The sequence below is a fragment of the Rhinoderma darwinii genome, chromosome 8 (genome assembly GCF_050947455.1).
Source record: "Rhinoderma darwinii isolate aRhiDar2 chromosome 8, aRhiDar2.hap1, whole genome shotgun sequence".
NCBI lineage: Eukaryota > Metazoa > Chordata > Amphibia > Anura > Rhinodermatidae > Rhinoderma > Rhinoderma darwinii.
This window is the reverse complement of record NC_134694.1, coordinates 115,498,180-115,514,552: the sequence shown is the minus strand read 5'-3', so window position 1 is coordinate 115,514,552 and position 16,373 is coordinate 115,498,180. Positions and strand designations below refer to the sequence as shown.

General features: G+C 41.8%; 2 protein-coding genes across 8 annotated transcripts in view; one reads left to right on the top strand and one right to left on the bottom strand.

Annotated features, from left to right (window-relative positions):
* PHF1 (PHD finger protein 1) overlaps window positions 1–3,129 on the bottom strand; it is a 16,509-nt gene extending 13,380 nt beyond the window's left edge. For 3 of the 4 annotated variants that reach the window (XM_075836523.1, XM_075836524.1, XM_075836521.1), the window contains exon 1: window positions 2,843–3,030. The gene's annotated coding sequence lies outside the window, so the exon portion shown is untranslated. Of the gene's footprint in view, window positions 1–2,842; window positions 3,031–3,104 lie in introns of those variants that run through there. The other variant, XM_075836522.1, reaches the window with a different exon arrangement.
* On the top strand, window positions 2,830–16,373 carry LOC142659935 (uncharacterized). 4 transcript variants are annotated; one of them, XM_075836519.1, is made up of 6 exons: window positions 2,830–3,213; window positions 11,416–12,079; window positions 12,251–12,601; window positions 12,966–13,025; window positions 13,941–14,067; window positions 14,241–16,373. In XM_075836519.1, exons 2-6 carry the CDS (start codon window positions 11,537–11,539, stop codon window positions 15,635–15,637), a joined length of 2,478 nt encoding a protein of 825 aa, XP_075692634.1. In that variant the 5' UTR covers window positions 2,830–3,213; window positions 11,416–11,536; the 3' UTR covers window positions 15,638–16,373. The 4 variants fall into 4 exon arrangements, with proteins under 4 accessions (XP_075692634.1, XP_075692635.1, XP_075692633.1 ...); XM_075836520.1 differs by lacking the exon at window positions 2,830–3,213 and adding an exon at window positions 3,288–3,423; XM_075836518.1 differs by lacking the exon at window positions 2,830–3,213 and adding an exon at window positions 9,819–10,051.

Sequence of the window (16,373 nt, the reverse complement as noted above, 5' to 3'; positions counted from 1 at the left end):
TGTATTCTGCTGCGTATTTTCCATTCGCAATTCCAGACGGAAAATATGCAGCAATTCGCTACGTGTGGACGAATCCTAACACGGAAAACTGCACATTTTTCTATGTGGTTCTTGGCTGCAGTTTTTATAGATTAAACAAGAAAACAGGTAATTCACCTGTAAAAAAACATGCGTCCAAAAACAAATAAGAAAAAAATGCCGAAATTGTTGCTGTGCAATTTGTAATCATATGACGAACTACCAGTAAGCTTCGGAATCACCCATAGGGTACCCACACAGAGAGGATTGGTTATGGATTTTCTGTCCGAATTTGCCCAGCATAATACTGAATTTGTTGCATGCGGATTTTGCTGTGGATTTACCACGAATTTCGCCCCTTCTACATTGAAAAGGGTGAAAATTTGTGGTGAATCTGCAGCATAATTTTCACGTAACAAATGTACATTTTGAATGGTCCTGCCCACTGACAGTAAGCAGAGATTTTGACAACTGCAAGGAACGGAAACACAGAGTCTTTCAGAAAGTTAAGAAATGCACGTCTGTATCGTTATGACATCTTTGCGCATTTCCTCTCTCGTCTACTCCAGTTTGACTTCGGGCTAATCATTCTCTGAATAACAAGTGAGATTAATTGACTTATTGCATTAAGTGAACGATACAGTTTTGACAATTTATAAAATCGTAGTTGAATGAAGTCAAAATATGTTCACAAATGATGCGCAATGTGATGAGTCACGTGCGGTGATGAATGCGTCTTCGGCCACGTATCGCGGGACAGAACGTCACAACGACAAATGTCAGGTATTAAAGGTGCAAACCATCCGTCAGAGAGGAAAGCGGAGCACACAATTCTGGAGCGTTTATTCAGAATCACATCCCACGCCCCGACGTAACCTACGGGACGCTGGGAACAATGGACGAGCTCGTAATAAGGATTGCACCTTTAATATTACACTGGGTCGGAAGCGGCGGTATGAAAAAAAAACAAAAAAAAAAAACTTTATGTAAAGACAATCATACAGATGACACAACGCCATGAATAAATGATAAGATGGAGTCTGATCCGACACAGTACAAGACAGTGAAACAGCAAAGAGAGGAACAGCGGAGGCCACGCTTCTCCATGTTTCCCGCTAACACCTCACCCGGTTATTCTACGTCCTCCCACGTCTTCCCTCACAGGTTAGAGATAAATGTTGATTAAATCCCCAAGTGACTGGCAGCCGAAGGGTAAATTCACACACGGCATGCTGTTCGTCGCGGCTTTCAAATTTATTGTTCGTGGCGGCGTGGCATTGCGTGTAAAACTGTTGCATTGTGCGGCCATTAACGGACACTTATGGCCGCACAATGTAGCAAACAGCAGTTTTACACGCCGCACCGCGCGGCCATTAATAATCAATATGAAAACCGCGTTAAGCAGCAGGTCGGCGCTGTTTTCTGTCCGTGTGACCTGACCCTGAATGTATGTAAAAAAGAGGATCCCTCCGCAGTATTTATACTCCCTGCCCCCTCTCGCACTCAATTTTGTAGGTTTTTACGAGTGTCTATCTCAAATAAACGTTTTCTTCAAGGCGATTGTATAAAATTCGACCAACCGACTTGACCAACAGAATTTTCAGAAAATATCAGACGCAATCAGGAGCGCTGAGAAAAGCGTATCTGTGAATGGCCGACTAGTCTCAAAACACTCCTCAGACGACCTGTCGTCCTCTTGGCCAAAAGCCACATAGCGGGACGCGTCTTCAGAACCCCACCCCCTCACCGCATAGATTATACCACAAGGTTACCCCGTGGCTTTCGCAGGACACTAAAATCTTTGTGACTCCCAAACCGGGCCGGAACGCTGCGTCTGAGGCGATGTTCTCACCGTATCCGTCATGGAATAGGTCACAAGACTAAAAAATTGCACACGACGGATAAGAAAAGTTTCCATGGGTCGTATCAGTTCTCCATCCATCACACATCAATGGATCAGAGAACATCGCAGTGAAACGTTGTTTTTTTCATCCATTGTTTGTAAATTAACACGGAACAAAACAGCGTCACCGGCGCATCTACTGCAGATCTCACAATATCCGTCGCCGCAATGGAAAACGAACGCATTTTCAAACAGAATCCGATGACGTTTATGGGGTCTGCTTCTCTCATTTGGTGGCAGTAGCCGACAGAAATGGTGGAAAATGGCGAGCGACGGGAACTGACCCTACGCAGAAGCGCGGGGTAGAAACCTGGGCCGCCAGACTCACCGCAATGGACCCATAAACATCAAAATAAAAAACAAAAAGGGAGGAAAAATGACGTCACGTGAAAAATAATTTACCGATGCTGATGTACATTAATTATCGCATCTCAACATCGAATCCCATCACTATTACCGGAATCTATAAGCTCCTATAGGTTCTCCATCCCTGCCGTATATGGTCATGTATGTATTATCATCCTCCGATAATGCAGAAACGTGACTGCAGAAACCACAACGCAGCTCCATGACACCAGCCAGATCCCTAACCCCGTCCATTACCTGCTGATTAAGCAGCCTCACTAATTAGCATTGCCTGCTCATTTGCATACATTTGCATAATGTCCTATAAGAAAAGTGTGCAGTGTCCTGTCAGCGCTGAGGACCTCGAGTCACTTCATGAGCCATTAAAGCGTCCTTCTCCCTGACTTAACCCCTTCATGCTCGGCTAAAATTCCGTCAGGAGCGGAAATTAGCGCCGGATCATTAACCCAAGCTCCGTCCTTCGGAGATAATTTTTCTCCCACGGCCTCTCCTGCTCCCGCCCCCCTGTCCTGATAATTGGCCTCTGCTATTCCTCTCATACGGTGCTCCCCTCACCCCGGGGTCCCCTCAGATTCCTCCCCCGGCTCCTCCTCTTCTTCTTCCTCTCACAGTGGCTCGGTGTCTTCCTCCCCCGCCTCTCCCGGGGGGGTCCGGGCAGGAGCGCGTCCTCCTCCTTCTTATCCTCGGGCCGCACCTCGGCCCGAGTGACGCAGCAGCCTAAAGGCAGGAGGAGTTAGGCAACGACCCCGGCGACGTCACCACACCCACCCCCGGAGCCAGCCAATCGGAACCGTTTGATTAAAGAGGAGGCATATACCTGTTCCATCTATTTTTTCCCTTTAGAAGTGGGCGAGGCTTGTTAGACGTCAGTCACGTTCAGTGCCAGCCAATCAGCGAGCGTAGTTAGAAAGCGGGAAAACCCTGAGGTACATAGGAGCCAATTAGGATGAGTAAATTAAATAGATTCATGGAGTAGTAGATTGTCTAATTTCTGGCAGGAAAACCAACAGCCAATCACTAGAATTTCTAATTTTCTATGCTTACTGTGTCTGTTATGATATGTTTAGGGGAGCTAACATTTCTTCCTGGAAGTAAGAGTATAAATGTGTTTACATGACAGGTCTACTTTTAGAAAGGTTTGTTATAGTAGGCATCATTTAAGTTGTTTAATATCAACCAATCAGAGCTCAGTTTACATTTTTTTTCATTTTAAATTTGTCTGGAAAAATGAAAATTCTCCTGTGATTGGTTGCTATGGGCAATAAAGACCGTTTTAGTAAATAAATCTGCCATTATAGACTATGGGGCCTTACAAAGGATGTCACAAAACATTATCATTCTGCAAGCGCCATCAATTCCATTTATTGAAATTCTGCAAGTACAGAAACAAATTGTAATCAGAGACATAACAGGCACCACACCCCCAATAAATAACAAACAACCCCTTCAGGACCGGCCTGTATTTTGGGTCTTTAGGCAGGTGCACACGGCCAAAATCACCCCCGCATGCAGTGGCGATTGTCCTCACAATTTTGCCAGTAATACCACAGTCTTAGAACCCCTGCACACGACCGTGCCCGTAATTATGGGCACGGCCGGCGTCAGACACTCGCATTTGCGGGCCGTGCTCCGATTATAAAGTATAGGAGCACGGTCCGAAATATAAAAAAATAGGACATGTCCTATTTTTTACAGAAACTTTCTACGGCCTGGACACCTTCCCGTAAATATATGGGTGGTGTCCGTCGGCCTTTGAAATGAATGTGTCCGTAATTATTGAAACCGTGCAGTCATGCGTTACCCACGTGGGCGCAGTTTCGGCCTCATGCGACTGCCGCTCCGTATGTCCTCGCCCTCAGGACGAAGCATTTTCTTTTTCACCAGTGATAACCTTTTTATTTTTCCATCGATGTAACTCTAAAAGACCTTGTTTATTGCGGGATGACTCATATTTTTTAAAAGAACCATTTTGGGGTACATATAAATTATTGGCTAACTTTTATTATTTTTTGGGTGGTGGAATGGGAATTTAGCCATCGCTCCTTGCAGGTTTTTTTAGACCGTTCACCGTGCAGTTTAAAAAAAATGCGTTAACTGTATTATTATTTTTTTTACTAGTTTTTATTTTAATAAACTTTATTAAAATGCATTTAATAATTTTTTAGTTCCATCGGAAGACTTCACAATGTGATCGCTTCAATATTGCTTTGATGTACTCAGAATACCATTATTGCCTGTCAGTGTAAAACTGAGGCTAAACTAGGCATGTAGACATGACAGGCCTGGGGGCATTTGTTAGGTCCCTGGCTGCCATGACATCCACTGGCACCCTGCCATCACATTGGTGGAGTGAGAGAGTGTGCTCCTTCCCATCTTTCTAACAACTTAGATGCCGCAGTCACTATGGACCGTGGCATCTAAATAGTAAAACTTCAGGGATCGGAGTTATCTCCGATCCCGGCCATTACGCAGCTGACATCCAGCGTATGGAGCGAGCTCATCCCATGAGCCCACTCAATATCCCCCCCCCCCTTACGAGATGACATATAGTTACATAATGGTGCTGAATGGGGTTAAAGGGTTCTCCCACCATAGGATATGCCATCACTTCCTAATTGGTGGGGGTCGAACTGCTGGAACCCCCAGAATGAAGAGGCTGTAGCGCGAATTCAGGCTCCTTCACTGTTTTTCCCTTCACAGCAAAACTCACATCCACCTGCTGTACACGGATCTACAGCACAGCCCCAATTCAATCGAACAGCAGGAGGCCAGGAGCGCCGTTGTGCAGGAAAACTGCTGACAGGACACCAGTTCCTTCATTTTCGGGATCAGTCGGGGTCCTGGAGATTAGACCTCCACCGATCAGAACATTAACGCCTTCGCACACCTGGGTGTAAATGAACATCCAGGGGAGCAGTAACTTCGCGCACCTGGGCGTGCAGTTACGTCCGCGCGGCGCTACACTGTAGCGGCGGTTAACTGTGCAGGGTGTCTGTCCTGCTCTCCATGTTGCCGATCAGCGGCTCATCGCTGCTGATTTTTGCAATTAACCCCTGAGATACGGTGGTCTCCGCATTTAAGAGGTTTAGAGCAGATCGGCACCCCCCACATGACTTTGCGGGGGCCGCCGATGGTTTTCACGGGCTGCCATGTCAGAGTGACTGTCACGTCACAATGACAGTTGTAATACATTACACTACATAGGTAGTGTAATGTATTCCAGCAGCGATCAGCGATGCAAGTCTTCATGCCCTCTGGTGGGACAAGTAAAAAAAAAAGATAAAAATGTTTTGAGAAAGTGTGAAAAGAAAAGTTATAAGTTTCATAAACAAAAAATGCTTTTTTTCCAATAATAAGTCTTTTATTATAGGAAAAAAATGAACACGTTAAAAAAAGTACACATATTTGGTATCGCCGCGTTTGTAACAACCCAAACTATAAAACTATAATATTATTTTTCCCACACGGTGAACACCGCAAAAAAATAATTAAAAAAACAATGCTAGAATCACTATTTTTTGGTCACCACCCCTCTCAAAATATAGAATAAAAAGTGATCAAAAAGTCGCATGTACCCCAAAATAGTATCAATACAAACTACAACCCGTTCCATAAAAAACAAGCTTTTTGACTGAAAAATAAAAAAGTTATGGCTCTCAGAATATGGTGACACAAAAAATTATTTTTTTTATAAATAAGTGATTTTATTGCGCAAACGCTGCAAAACATAAAAAAACGATATACATATGGTATCGCCGTAATCGTACCGACCCGCCGAATAAAGTAAAATTGGCATTTATAGCCCAGAGTGAACGGCGTAAAAAAAAAAGAATAAAAAACATTGTCAGAATTGCTGGTTTTTGGTCACCTCGCTTGCCAAAAGATTTAATAAAAAGTGATCAAAAAAATCGCATGTACCCCAAAATGATACCAATGAAAACTACAGATTGTCCCGCAACAAATAAGCCCTCACACGGCTCCGGAGGAGAAAAAATAAAGAAGTTCTGTCTCTCAGAATATGGCGACGCAAAATGTGCAGTGTCCAAAAGTGGATAAGATCTGGCACCATTTATCAGTGCGACACTGACCACATATCTGCGGATTATTATTTATTTACCCCATTATTACACCCTCCTATTATGCCCCTCTTGTACTCCGCACAGATTACATATACCCCCACAGTATAAACTGAAATACGAGTAAAACGCCAAACAGAACTACTACCAAGCAAAATCTGCGCTCCAAAAGCCAAATGCCGCTCCCTCCCTTCTGGGCCCTACAGCGTACCCAAACAGCAGTTTACACCCACATATATGGCATCGCCATACCTGGGAGATGCCGGTTAATATTTTATGAGGTATTTGTCTTCAGTGGCACAAACTGGGCATAACATATAGTGCACTAAAATGGCATATCAGTGGAAAATTGTAATTTTCACTCTGCACCATCTGCTGCGCATTAACCCCTTCGTGCACCATGACTTAGTAGCAGGTCGTGGTGTGGGGGGTGACGTATGGAGCGGGCTCACGCACTGAGCCTGCGTCATGCTCTGCGGGTGTCAGCTGCGAATCACAGCTGACACTCGGGACTAACGGACAGGAACAGCGATCGCGCTGTTACAGGAGCCTGTAAAAATGACAATATACTGCAATACATTAGTATTGCAGTGTATTGTACCAGCTATCTGCTGATTGCTGGTTCAAGTCCCCTAGGGGGACTAATAAAATGTGTAAAAACAAAAGTAAATAGTTATTATTAGTCAAAAAAATATATATTTAAAGTCCAAAAAAAACAACTATTCCCAGTAATGTAAAAAAAAATAAAAAAAAGTACACAAAATTGGTATAAGCTGCGTCCGTAAAAGTCAGAACTATAACAATATACCATTATTTAACTCGCACGCTGTTTTTTGGTCACCTTGGCTCTATTAAAAAATGTAATAAAAAGTGCTCAAAAAGTTGTATATCCCAAAAAATGGTACCAATAAAAACTACAGCTCGTCCCGCAAAACATAAGCCCTCACACCACTCTATTGACCAAAAAATAAAAAAAGTTATGGCTCTCAGAATGTGGTGAAACAAAACAATTTATTTTTTTAACAAATAGTTTTTACTTTGTACAAGTAGTAAAATATAAATCAAACTGTATAAATTTGGTATCACCGTACTAGTATTGAGTCGCAGAAAAGTTGTAGTTTTTACTGCATAGTGAAAGCAGTAAAAACAAAACCCAAAAAACAATGGAGGAATCTCAGTTTTTTTCCAATTTCAGCCTGCAAAGAATTTTATTTTCAATTTCTCAGTAGATTAAATGGTACTTTAAATGGTGTCAATTGAAACTGACACCCAAAAACCATGTCAGCTAAATTTGAGCTCCAAAAGCCAAATAGCGCTCCTTCCCTTCTAAGCCCCGCTGTGGGTCCAAACAGCAGTTTATGACCACATAACATACAAAAAAAAAAGTTGATTTTCACCTTTACAGACTAATTCCAATGGATTCAACAAAACAACTGTGGGGTCAAAATGCTAACTATACCCCTAGAAAAATTCCTTGAGGGGTGTAGTTTCCAAAATGGGATCACTTTTGGGGGGTTTCCACTGTTTTGATCCCTCCAGTGCATTGCAAACGCAACATGGCACTGAAAACTATTCCAGCAAAATCAGAAATCCAAAATCCAAATGGTGCTCATTCTCTTCTGAGCCCTACTGTGAGTCCAAACAGCAGTTTATTACTACATATCGGGTATTACTGTAGTTGGAAGAAATTGCTTCACAAATGTTGGGGTGTTTTTCTCCTTTATTCCTTGTAAAAATTAAACATTTCTAAATTTTTTCATAAAAAAAACTAGATTTTCATGTTCACATACTAATTCAAAAATTTTTTGCATTAAAACGGTGGGTTCAAAATCCTAACTATACACCTAGATATATTCCTTAAGGGGTGTAGTTTCCAAAATGGGGTCACTTTTGGGGGGTTTCCACTGTTTTGGCACCACAAGACCTCTTCAAACCTGACATGGTGCCTAAAATATATTCTAAAAAAAAAAAGGAGGCCCCAAAATCCTCTAGGTGCTCCTTTGCTTCTGAGGCCGGTGTTTCAGTCCATTACCGCACTAGAGCCACATGTCGGATATTTCTAAAAACTGCAGAATCCGGGCAATAAATATTGAGTTGCATTTCTTGGGTTAAACTTTCTGTGGTACAGATTTTTTTTTATTACACATGAATTTTGGTAAAAAAAAATGAAATTTGTAAATTTCACCTCTACTTTGCTTTCATTCCTGTGAAACGCCTAAAGGGTTAAAACACTTTCTGAATGCTGTTTTGAATACTTTGATGGGTGCAGTTTTCAAAATGGGGTGATTTATGGGGACTTTCTAATATATAAGGCCCTCAAAACCACTACACAACTGAACTGGTCCCTGAAAAAATCGCCTTTTGACATTTTCTTGAAAATGTGAGAAATTGCTGCTAAAGTTCTAAGCCTTGTAACGTCCTAGAAAAATAAAAGAATGTTCAAAAAACGATGCCAATCTAAAGTACACATATGGGGGATGGTAACTAGTAACTAATTTGTGTGGTATTACTATTTGTTTTACAAGCAGATGCATTTAAATTTAGAAATTTTTGCACATTTTCTCTAAATCTTGGTGTTTTTCACAAATAAATATTGAATTTATCGACCAAATTTTTTTCACTAACATAAAGTACAACATGTCACGAGAAAACAAACCCAGAATCACTTGGATAGGTTAAAGCGTTCCAAAGTTATTTCCACATAACGTAACACGTCAGATTTCAAAAAATCGGCTTCGTCCTGAAGGCCAAAACAGGCTCAGTCCTGGAGGGGTTAAGGCATATTTTAAGATGGGAATACCCCATTAGGACTAACATCAACCAAATGCAGCTGAGTAGATATTGCTCGGGGACTCCATGGGGACCCAATGTTTCCAACCTTTTGCAGACTTTTGCCCACGTTTATCAGAAGTCATGTAATTTTAGCCAATTTAAAGCTCGTCAGATTTTTTAGTGATCTGCCCCCATGATCTGTCACAACATACATCACTGCCATTCATTTTCACACTGGCCAAAATGATTGCCCCATAATCATAAAAAGAGAATAGAAATAAAATGCACAAAAACAGATTAGGAAAAAAGTGTGTGTCAATGTAGATTTTTAATTAGTATAAAATAAAATAAATAATGGGTCTGTCCTGATGACTTGGGTATAGAATAAAGCAGAATAAATGTCAATCATTTACTATAAACCCCTCAACAATCTAAAATGAACAGGGTCTATACTTATGTACCTTTTCAAGATCCAGTGGAAATATATAAATTAACCCTTTTATCACTGGTTGTTTTTTATGGTCCTAATGTCCAGAGTGAAATTCCACCTTTTGGAATGCTGCATTTTAAATATTTATTTTTTCTAATTCTGACCAAACATTTACATTACATTGATAACATGTCAGCAATCTCATGTGGATCCCAATAATGCTCTATATCGCCACCTGGTGGCCGGAAATCATATGACCGCAGGTAAGCGCTCTGTGCAGCTGTCAGTCTTTGTGAAGAGGAAGAAGAGCTGCAGAGACGAACAATAACCCACAGCATACAGCAGATCCAGCAGTATCAGTGATCCACAGAGAGATCTCCATGATCTCCAGTAGTATCAGTGATCCACAGGGAGATCTCCATGATCTATGCATGCAATGTAGCCTACAAGCCCTGGCTCTACTATAGTCACAGTGTAATGCAGGAGGTGGGTATCCTGGGAGGAAGAGGAAGTGAGGACAGTGATGATGATGGTGATGATGGGAGAGTGATTATAGGAGAGCTCTCTATGATTTATAAAGTGGAGGGGATGTGTATTGTGTTTACAGGCAGCAGTCGGGGAGCAGCTCATCTTACAGGTCTGTGCATTTACTATGAGGGTATATACAAACATGTAGTAACCCTGCACAACACCTAATGTCACATTCACTTCACTATAAATGCAAAATATCTGCAGAACGCTTAGACTAGTCATAAAAACATAAAAGATGCTTGAAAGTCTCATAAAAATGGGATTTTCATATTACTCAATGGAGGATAAAGGTTATAAAACTGCTGGAAAATTCCAGCAATCTTGCATTTAAAAAATGAATGAAAGAAATTGCTATCTAGTCTGATAGCCATAGGGATTTTCAAGCAGTGCAGTGTATTAGCAGCAATTGTCCATACAACATTTGAGTCCTAGCCCTATGCGATCTGTCTCAATTCAAGTAGTTATAATCTATAGAGCAGAGGTCCCCAACCTTTTGGACCTTGTGAGCCACAGGGTCGCAAACCACAGTGCAAACATGGCAGAAATCAAGAAAGTGGTACAAGTGGTATTTTATGTTTTAAGCGGTACGTACAGAAGAAAATATGCGTTATGCCATCTAAATTGGCGCGGTTCAGAGGTTAGGATATGTTTTCAATGTAGTCAATTTGGAAATCTTATTGTAGTCAATGCATATGCACATAACTCAGGGATCCTATCGCGAGCCACCCAACTGGAGGTCACAAGCCACATGTGGCTCCCAAGTCACTGGTCGGGGACCTCTGCTATAGAGAGATAAAATGCACAAATGTATTGTTTGAATGTATCTAAAAATGAAATGACTTTGCATTTGTTCTTAATTAACAATATCCTATCATTTTGTGTATTCTCTCCCTATGCAGACCTATGTGTCTCCATGGTTACAGACTACAAACAAACCCTGTGTAGTCTGATCCTGCAGTCATGTGATATGCCCCTCTGCCCTGTTCTACTGAGGAATACAATGATATTCCTTTCATTTCACATCCAATATTTAAGAAATCTGATAATCCAGCAATTGTTTCCAAGACAAAATTGCATTTTATTCTTAAATTTGACAAAAGCAGAGAACAGAGGGAACCTATATTGTATTAGGATTTTATTTGAGGCTCTTCAGCTCTCTTTATGAAATACCCCCCTTCCCCCATATTAGTCAACTTTCCCACAGGAGATTCAACAACTCAGATATACTCAGGACGACAAAAACCGTATCCATTATTATTAATGCCCGTTCATGAGTACATGCAATAATTAAAAAATTTTTGTATTTCTTTCTTTTCAAGGTCCTGAAGATGTCATGATTGTTATGTTGATTACTGTAGTCACATCTCTATATATGTGGATGTAGGATCAAGACATTCAGAGCTCTGATTCTTAACAGTGGAAGATTTGGTGAAAACCAAGATGAATAAGTCAAAAAATGTTGATAAGTCTGTGGAGATCCCATGTAAGACAAGACAAGATGGACTGCCCAAGAGCCGAGATAGAAGAATCATGACCTTGGTGAGACCACCACGTGACAAAACAACTGGATCCATAGTGACTCCAGAGAGAAGAGGCAGACCAACGTTAAGTAGACCTGGCAATGGTGATGTCCTAAACAAAGAAGCATTGGAAAGGCCCTGTACTAACATAGATCAAAGTATTGAGGCATCAGAGAAGAGAAAACAAAGGAGTTGTCCAAGAAGCCCTCGAAAATCCTCAAAGAACGAAGAGTTGATGAGCTCCCCTGGTGACTCATCTGAAGATGTGGAGATACCTGAGAAGCAGGAGAGACGTAGGCCATTCCTACGTAAGGATGGGACTGTGAACTTACTAAGAAAAGGAGAGAGAGGAAGAGAAGAAGCAGAACTCATAATAAAAAGGAGTCGAGGGAGGCCTCTAGGAAGCACCAGGAATAAGATTCAGACAAGATTGAGACCCTTCAACACTGACTCGCTTACACTGGTAGGAGAGGGAAATTGGAGGGCAGGTTCACTTGAAACTTGCATGCTCGTACAGCCATCTTTGGCTTATAGAGGGGGGTCTTGAGTAGATGGGACAACTTTAAGTCTTAGATAGAAATCCTCTTTAACCTAATAATCACCTCAGATTTACAGTTTTTTTTTATTCTTTCAGGATGATAATGAGCCTTCTACCACATTCCCAACACAAAAAAGAGGAAGAGGGAGACCCCGAAGAACCAAGCTCCTTATTGATCAGACTTTAGATGAGTCAAAGAAGAAAATTAATAAGAACGATCGTATTATGGCCAAAGGGAAGACAAGATTAGGAAAAGAAACCAGGGCGAGAAAGAATGTAACCAAGGAGACGGTGAAGAATGTGGAGGAAGCCATTCTGGGGGTGAAGAAGACCATGCCATTACTGGAGAGGAGTAGACAGGGAGAGAAGAGGAAGATGATGGTCAGCCTCACAGACATTATCGGTGAAATTAAAGATGACAATGAGTCTACGGAGGACGCAATGATGGTAATATGTAAAAATCAACAGATGCTAGAAAAACATGGAAATGTGTAGACTGTATGCTGTAAACCATAGCACAGGGGGATGCTGGGAGTTGTAGTTTCACTACAGCTGGAGAGCCACAGGTTGGATACTATTTCTGTCAGATGTTGGTCATTTTCTCCAGTGCCATAGACCAGGCAGTGAGTCACGAGACATTATAACAGGAAGGTATTTCTCAATGACAGACCCTCCGTCCCTTGTGTTCTGTAGCATTCGTAGGATGACAATGGAGTAGTAACACTTAGTATTACTGATTAAAAATCTTTTTTAACATAATTCACAGAATCCAATGAGATATTTAACATCCATGTCTAATGTCATCTTGTAGGAGAAAAAACAACGAGGACAACCTAAAAAATACGAATCCGAGATAGAAATCGGTGGACAGGTCAGTTTATCCTCCTCTTTTTAGATTTGTTGTTGTCTCTTGTATCTGATATATGTTTTCCTGGTTTCTCATCTTATAGGGTATGTTCACCTTTGAACACTAAATTACACTGTACCTACAATTAATCTACATAAAAAGTCACTTTGTGAATAAATGATAATACTTATCCTGTACTGATCCTGAGTTATATCCTGTATTATACTCCAGATATGCACTCACTATTCTGCTGGTGGAGTCACTGTGCACATACATTACATTACTTATCCTATACTGATCCTGAGTTACATCCTGTATTATACTCCAGAGCTGTACTCACTATTCTGCTGGAGAAATCACTGTGTACACACACATTACTTATCCTGTACTGATCCTGAGTTACATCCTGTATTATACTCCAGAGCTGCACTCACTATTCTGCTGGTGGAGTCACTGTGTACATACATTACATGACTTATCCTGAACTGATCCTGAGTTATATCCTGTATTATACTCCAGAGCTGCACTCACTATTCTGCTGGTGGGGTCACTGTGTACATACATTACATTACTTATCCTGTACTGATCCTGAGTTACATCCTGTATTATACTCCAGAGCTGCACTCACTATTCTGCTGGTGGAGTCACTGTGTACATACATTACATTACTTATCCTGTACTGATCCTGTGTTACATCCTGTATTATACTCCAGAGCTGCACTCACTATTCTGCTGGTGGAGTCACTGTGTACATACATTACATTACTTATCCTGTACTGATCCTGAGTTACATCCTGTATTATACTCCAGAGCTGCACTCACTATTCCGCTGCTGGAGTCACTGTGTACATACATTACATTACATGAACAGAATAAAGAAAATGACATTGCATATGATGTTATCATTAAATTAATCAGAGAACATTAATTTGTCTCTAGTTGCCTGATGAAGGTCATTGTGTTACTGTGAAGTGTGAGGAAGCAATAAATGAGGACTCTCTGCCCCAGACAGACGCACAGCCCTCCCAGGATCCAGAATGGGTTAAAGAGCCTGTACATGGAGAAGGTAAGAATATAGCACGCAGTTATACACAGCAGTGGCCATCCATGATGTTCATTCTTCACAGTGGCAAGGTTGTATATGTCCAGTGCCCAGAGCAGACATGAACCTGACACCTCAGTGGAGGGAGTTCTGCTGCATATATAGAATTCATATTTTCTTGCATTACTCTGTTACAGATGTAGTTGACTCACAGGACACCAGTTCAGTGACACAGTGGGTCCAACCTCCGCGTTCTCATGGTTCAGAGCACCTTGACTTCCAGCAAGTTCTCCTCGAAGAGTTGTCAGAGTTCAGGTCTCAACTGACCAGAGAGCTGGAGGCTGTAAGGGGAGAAGTGCGAGAAGGGGCTGAGTTGGTAAGATCAGCCATTGCTGGAGTGTCTGCTGAGATTCAACGGCTTGGCTTAATCCTTCACCCCCTAGTCAACTTTTTCAGTGCTATGAATTTATCTGCCCAGGAGTCAAATTGTTCCCCTATGACTGCTTTGTTCTGCCCTCAGCAGGGCGGGCCACCTGAGGGCACTACAGATACTCCTCAGCCGTCAACACAGTCTATAGATACTTCTACTTCTCCCAATGGGGAAACCTCATCTTTTTGTGTCTCATCTCATGACTTGTCTGGAGAATCTCTGCCGGTAAAGTCTCGTCTAGTAAAAAAGGAAGACCTTTTGGATGGGGATCGGCCGTGTACATATCAAACTCAAACCATCAATTCATTACAAGAGGACAATTCATTTCTCCCTCATCTTGATTCACCCAAACTATTGTCTACAAGGTCTTTCCATAAAACCACTTCTCCGGACATTCCCGATGTATGTGCAGATGTTCCTGACACTAGAACACATCTTACAAACTCTGTAGACCGTCATGAAGTAAACTCAGCGGTTACAGATACTTTCCTTTTGTCCGATCAGAAAGCAGGCGCTATTTGCTCCTCAGGATCTTCATGTGAGTCTTCTCCAGTCACCTCTCACAATGTCCTGGACAGGTCTTACCTCTCCAAGTCGATTTCCTTCAGTGTTCCTCCTGACAGATATTCACCTGCCTCAACATCTGCTCTCTACTATAACCAAGACCAATCCACCATTAGGTCTCCTCATGAGAATTCTTTTCAATTAAACCCTACAAACCCTCTACAAAGCCCGGATTACTCTGAAAGAGGCCACCATCTAGCTATGCCTCATACTCAGTCTTCTGGCCATTCCCTGGAAAATGTTGGACCCCCATTAGCAGAAAGTGACACTCTTTTATGCCAAGTAGTAGATATGCCAGGTCTCACAACACCCTTTGTAACTTTGCCACAGTCCTTTACCGGCAACCCATGCTTGATGTCAGTGGACCAGTCGGTGGACTTTGAAGGGAACTCTTCAAAGCAAGATTCATTCCAGTTATCACAAGACTTTCCTGAGATTTCACATTCGTCAGAAGTTCCCGTTTTTGCACAGTCAACATGTTCACTTTCACAAGCGTGTGCACAAATGCCGCAGCCTCCTCCCATTTCAATCCTTTCACACACGGCTTTGTTGCAGTCCGAGAGGGATTTTGCCCAAATGTTGCAAGGAGCCTCTGACTGACATTACTTCTACAGGGCAAATTAATGGACGGCATTGCTTAACTTTTGTCCTGATCCTCTTCATTTATCAATTTTTTTAGCTCTTTACTTCGAATGCTCCCTGTTTTTTACTAGTTTTATGATCGTTGTGTTGTGTTTTTTTAAGATGGATTCCCTGTTGGATCCTGGTAAAGGGGGATTTCCATGTAAGACATTGACGGCATATCCACTGGATATGTCATAAATTTCTGATAGATGCGGATCCCAGCTCTGGGATATGCACCTATGTCAAAAACGAGGGACCCGCAATCCCCTTCCCACCTGGTTAGGCAGCCGCCATGTCCAAGTGGAGAATGAATTGAGAGGTGGCCATGCAGCTCTCTCCATTCACTTCTATGGGAGTTGTGCCTGTTTCCATAACTGCCATGGAACAGAATGGAGAAAGCAGCACACAGGCACGGCCACCTCTCCATTTATTCTCCACCTGGATGCGGTGACGCTTCACCAGGCAAGAAGGGGGTTGGTGGTCCCCCATTCTCGACATAGGTACAGATCCCAGAGATAAGACCTGCATTTATCAAACATTTATGGCATATTCCTTGAATATGCCATAAATGTCTTAGATGGGAGTACTCTCATTGTCCTTGTCATTGAATTCCGATAAGGATAAATATTTGATGTCACTTTTATGTTGTTTTATTAGTCATGTTTTATTCGTAAAGTTTGATAGTTGTTTAATAAATGAGATGTTAATTCTT